At 39.9% G+C, this 5,746-nt stretch overlaps 1 protein-coding gene across 3 annotated transcripts in view; it reads left to right on the top strand.

Annotated features, from left to right (window-relative positions):
• Positions 1 to 1,157: 1,157 nt before the first annotated feature.
• Positions 1,158 to 5,746, top strand: part of LOC143286115 (uncharacterized) — a 25,956-nt gene continuing 21,367 nt past the window's right edge. For all 3 annotated transcript variants that reach the window (XR_013055753.1, XM_076593708.1, XM_076593707.1), the window contains exons 1-3: positions 1,158 to 1,594; positions 2,751 to 2,867; positions 4,699 to 4,826. Coding sequence is in view for 2 of the 3 variants with exons in the window: in XM_076593708.1 (XP_076449823.1) it covers positions 2,759 to 2,867; positions 4,699 to 4,826 (237 nt within the window). In the remaining variant the exon portion in view is untranslated. The remainder of the gene's footprint in view (positions 1,595 to 2,750; positions 2,868 to 4,698; positions 4,827 to 5,746) is intronic.

Genomic DNA, 5,746 nt, shown 5'->3' on the forward strand with positions numbered 1-5,746 from the left:
AACTGAATGTCCGGGCAGTCCTCCGAGTCAGCGTCTCACGGTCGGCATCAGGTTATGTTTCGTCCGAAAACGTCCGTCCATTCATGCAACTGTGTTTCATCCGAAAACGTCTGTCCTGTTCGGTAAAGTCTCATCCGAAAATGTCTGTCCTGTCAGGTAAAGTCTCATCCGAAAATGTCTGTTCTGTCAGGTAAAGTCTCATCCGAAAATGTCTGTCCTGTCAGGTAAAGTCTCATCCGAAAATGTCTGTCCTGTCAGGTAATGTTTCGCCGCCGGGTCCGGTCCGAAAACTGACTGACGTCTGTCCTGCCGGTCCGGCGTCTGGTTATAGTCGTCCGTCCCAGCGAAAATGTCTGTCCTGTCTGGTTATGTGTCGTCCGAAAATGTCTGTCCTGTCTTGCCATGTTTCCGCGTCCGAAAATGTCTGTCCGCCGGTCAAGTAATGTTTCTGAGCGTCCGAAAATGTCTGTCCTGTCTGCCGGGTTCTAGCCTATATGTTTTGTCCGACTAAATGTCTGTCCTGTCTGGTAATGTTTTGTCCAAAAATATCTGCCCTGTCTGGTAATGTTTCGTCCTGAAAATGTCTGTCCTGTCTGCCGGGTTTATTTATTCATAAAGACAAAATGCCTTTAATCGCCGATATGTGTGACGGGACATTGAACCGGGCAAAATTCCTTCTCTCCACACCTCGGTGCGCATTTCTTTGGCTTCCTTTTGCCATGCAACAGGACACAGTTGAACTGGTTCTTATCAGATTTGTTGCAGTACAAGAACGGCGAATCTGCACAACAGTCTAAGTTTCTCATCTGAGAAGTTTAAGTGGTTTTCAAAGAAATGTTGTGCAATCAGTAGGGCTATCTCGGCAAGTTTCGAATCTGCCGCTGAAGAAAAACATTAAGTCCCTTGACGGGACGGGCACTGGTAAAAATGGAAAGAAAAAAAGAGGAGGAAAAAAAAAAAAAGAAGAAAGCAAGGAAGATCGTCCGTGTTCAATTTAAAGTAGGTACAAAGACTGATTTGCTGTGCACACTTTCTGTTATCAGTTGTCATCCGCACTGTGAAAGCTGACCACGTGTCACTGTTAAAGAATTAGCCAATGAGAAAATACGATTGCATTCATACCTCGAGCATTAAATCTATTTATAGCTCATAAACGACATGAGAAGCCAAGACTGGAGTAGTAAAACAATTACCCAAAATATGTCAGAATATCAGTTGGTTGTGAAATTATCCTAAATAATTGAAAAATATCGTTAAAACAACTTTAGGAATTTATAATCCCAAAAAATAGGAGATCAGTGACTGCTTCAGCGCTTCCTCGAAACTGAAACTAAGTTTTGCTTGGAAACGCGCGCGAACTGATGTGTGGTGACTCACCTCCAGAACTTCGATCTAGAAATTTGCACTTAAAAAAAAGAAAAAAGTCTGAAGCAGAAAAGCTAAAGGTAAACGTGTGAGTGTATTCCAACCATCAGTCGTGGATACAGACAAATCTATTGGCGGTATACTTACTCGTTCACATAATTTTGACAACTTCGAGAACCACTTCAGCCGAGACATTGCAGTGAAACCAAAGTTGTTCTTGCTGGATACGGTAAGTTTGTTTATATGGTAACAAATAAACTGATACAATGACATCTGAATTTTTATATAATTAAAGAACATCTCGCCTTTTTCTACCTTGTTTACTTATTGTATGTTACTCAATGGTTTTTTTTTTTTTTAATGATGATAGTGGTATCTCTTTAGTTTATTTCATTTCAATTCCTTGATGGGTTTTTTTATGATGATAGTGGTATCTCTTTAGTTTAATTCATTTCATTTCAATTCCTTGATCTTGTATAATTTCACCAACGACTGTATCACAACATCCATTTTGTATTTAGTTTACAGTTCGAGCTAACATACTTTATGTATGCAGTCTTAACATCCTTCTGAAATATTTTGTATGTTCAGAAATACAGCCATATGCATACTTGCTTGTTTGGGCATGCATAACACACACACACACACACACACACACACATATATATTTATATATATGTATGTGTGTATATATATACACACACAATACATATACACACAAACATTTACACGCACACAAATATGCACACAAACATCGCCAGAAGTGGCGTCTGCGACGTACACTACACTATACTACACTAACATTTACACACATACATAATTATATGCACACAAACATTTACACATACCCCCCCCCACACACACATGATGTATATGTATATATGCATGTATGATAGTCAGCAATCAGCCATGTTCAATGATGACCATCAAAACAGCGCAGAGGAGGCAACTGTTGTCCTGACTATCTGGGCTAGAATTTGATCATAGTGGAGAGTATCTTGCCCATCTTACATCCCCACTCTCTCTGCCAAGAGGGTTTTAGGACAGATGGCTCTGAGATGGTTCCAAAAGGCCAGCTTTCCCCCAAGGCTGCAGAGCTAAGAGCCAGTGCAATTTCAAGTTGCTTCCTAGTTTGAGGGTTATAGTCCTTCACAAAAGACTAAGCTGTAAATGATTTCCCATTGCAATGGAGAAACCATTGATAATACAGCTATCACTTTCCTGTTGTGTGTGTGTGTGTGTGTGTGTGTGTGTGTAGAGAGAGAGAGATAAATATAGATATATAGATATATATACTGACACATAAGGGGATGCATATTACTCAAACCCGTGTGTGTGTGTGTGTGTGTGTGTGTGTGTGTATCACTGTATGTGTGTGCGTGCAGTGCAAAAGATGTCGGACGTTCTCCACAGTGACCCTTCACACATGTTGGTCTCGATACTGGAAGAGTTTTGTAACAACTATGCCAAGGACACTGGCAAGGCGAAACAGCTCTTCAATCGTGAGTTTATTAAAACTTCTAATTTTATGTTTTCAGTTGGTTGTTGCAGAATACTGAGAATTTGAAAATATAAAGTGACTGATTAATTAGAATATTTCTTAACTCTGAAAACTGAGTGTGACTGCCTGAATGAGTGAATGACTGGGCAGACTGTAATGGTCATGCACATAAACCATAAAATCCCCATTCAGTAGATCTCATAAGTGAACATGACAACTGTACCATTTGAACACAGAAGACAAATTTTTATGAACAAAGTTCAGTGTGCATGTGTGAATACATATTTGAGTGGTGGCTTAGTGGTAATATGTCTGCCTGTATGAAGCAAGAAAATGGTTGTGCACTGGTTCATATCCCACACTTGCCATTATTTTCTACCAATCCACTAGACTCTGAGTGGTAGTCTGGACGCTAGTCATTCAGATGAGACAATAAACTGAGGTACTGTGTACAGTATGCACTTTGTGCATGTAAAAGAACCCACAGCAAGAAAAGGGTTGTCACTGGTAAATTCTGTTGTAAAATCCATTTTGACAGGAAAAATAATGCAGTTGCAGGCATAAAAGAAAGAAAGAAAGAAAGAAACAACAACAACAACAACAAAAAACAAAAAACAAAAAAAACCCAACAACATTGGTGGTGCTTTCATTGAAGCAATTTGTTCTCTCTGGGGAGAGCAGCCTGGATTTCACAAAAGAGTAAAAGAATATTTGCACACATATGTGTGTGTGTGTGTGTGTGTGTGTGTGTGTGTGTGTGTTTGAATGATTGGCAGGTAGTGAGCAAGAACTTGTCCAGCTTGTGAAAAGACTGGATGAAACATTGACAAGATATGGCATGGAAATCAGTGCCGAAAAGACCAAGTAACTGGCCAGCCATAACTCCACAATTACTTCTGATTAGCTGCCCGGGGACAAGCCAGGAACTGTTCAGCAATTCATCTACCTGAGATCCATCATCAGCAATGATCCAAACCAGAAATCCTCTCAAGGGTAGCAAAGACAACATCTGCACCGTCCAGACTGAAACCGATATCATATGGAAGGGCAGCAACTTCTCCATAATACACCCTATAAGACTTGTGCGTGCACTGGTCAAATTTCCATCTTCATGTGTGCATGCGAGACATTGCACCTCATGGCAGATTTGGAAAGAAGAAAAGAATTCAAGCCATGGAATGTCATAGGTAGATACGAAACATCAGAAACACTGATCACATCACCAGTGAATTAGCGGACCAGACCATCAAGCAGTACATTGGACCTTATGAAGATCTGCTGACATTGGTTAAGGAAAGAAAGCTATTCTGTGTGTAACAAGATTCAATGGCCTTGTCAAAACAATCCTCTGAGGAACTGTTGAGTGAGGAAAATGGAGGGAAATAGTGAAAAAGCGATGGTCTGACATCATTGCAAAATGGACAGGAAAACTATATGGAGAGACCCAGGCTTTGGCTTACAACTGACTGACCTAGATGGTAGTGTCTTGTGTATGTATGTTGACTCAGACCAGGCACTGCTGAACACCACCAAAGTCACTCTGCAGCCATGCCGAGTCTCCTCTGGTGTGTAGACTCCTGGTGGCCTTAAATTTGCTCTCTATGGACTGCCAGTACTGGGACTGCAGCAGAGGAACCTGGGTTTGGATCTGAGTGTGTGTGGAGGACTCCGGATGAGCAGTGTGAGGGTAATGCCACTGAAAGATAAAAAAAAAAGGTACAAATGACAACAGACAACATGTAGTTTACAGCACAATAAAGCAGTTATGTGTTATTATTTAGAAATATAGTTTTCAAATATTATTGTATGATCATTTCATGTGTATATTTCAGTGATTTGTGACCAGCTAAGAGAGCAGGAGATTATCACTCCAAAATGTTTCGTGGATGAGAATTTGTGCAAGCCGGCCCGAAAGTGCTTCCAGGACATCTTGCAGAAATCCTGGCAGGAAATTACAAAGGTAACAGACTGTGCTAACATTTGTTGTGCATCGCCTAATTTTTTGCGTGCCAAACAACTACAGTGAAAATTCACCAATGCCTTTAAAGAAAAATCCTTACACATCATGTGCCTTTGGTCATTATTCACCCATATATCCACTTATGTTGTAAAACTTACATGGCATACCTTGTGGGTGAAAAAACACCCATGACACTACAGTGTACATTATGCGTGAAAATTCACTCATGTTCTCTGTTGCATTTTTCTGTCGGGCTTACTGTATGGGCCAGTCAATAGCTGTCTGTATCAGTGCTTATAGCCGATGATGCTTAGATGAACAGGGCGGCTGGCCAGTCAATTACTGGCTTTGCAGTTTGTATGTGTGTGTGTCTTTCTTTGTGTACGTGTGTCCATTTGCTTGATGGGTCCAGAGGTTTAACTGCATGATTCTGACATCAGATCAATAAGGAATTTACTTTAGTACTGATTAGCATATCTTTTCTAAATCCAAACTAATGTAAGTGTGAACACTATGAAACACTATGCAATAGATTAAAATTTACAAAATAAAACTTACAAGTTCATTTGAGACTTCAAATACAAATTGAGCAATCCCGACCTGAACTAGTGGAACCTGCTGGATTTGATCCAGTTTTCAGCCACCCCTCTCTTCTCCAGTGCTAAATGCAACAATATTGTTCTTAATTAAAGAATTATTCAAAACTGAAATCTAAAACAAGGGAAGATAGGGACAAAGAAAATCTTTTATTCAAGCTGAGAAATGTATACAATTTTGACTTATTATGTCAACATGCTGTCTAAACGAGTATTCAGAGATTCGTTTGGATCAATTTGATTTCTGTATATATATTTTTGGTTTCTTTCCATTTTTTAAGGAACATGAAAGTGACACTACACTTGTGCAATTTTGGAAAATAG

Source organism: Babylonia areolata, chromosome 9, assembly GCF_041734735.1.
Source record: "Babylonia areolata isolate BAREFJ2019XMU chromosome 9, ASM4173473v1, whole genome shotgun sequence".
Taxonomy (NCBI): domain Eukaryota; kingdom Metazoa; phylum Mollusca; class Gastropoda; order Neogastropoda; family Buccinidae; genus Babylonia; species Babylonia areolata.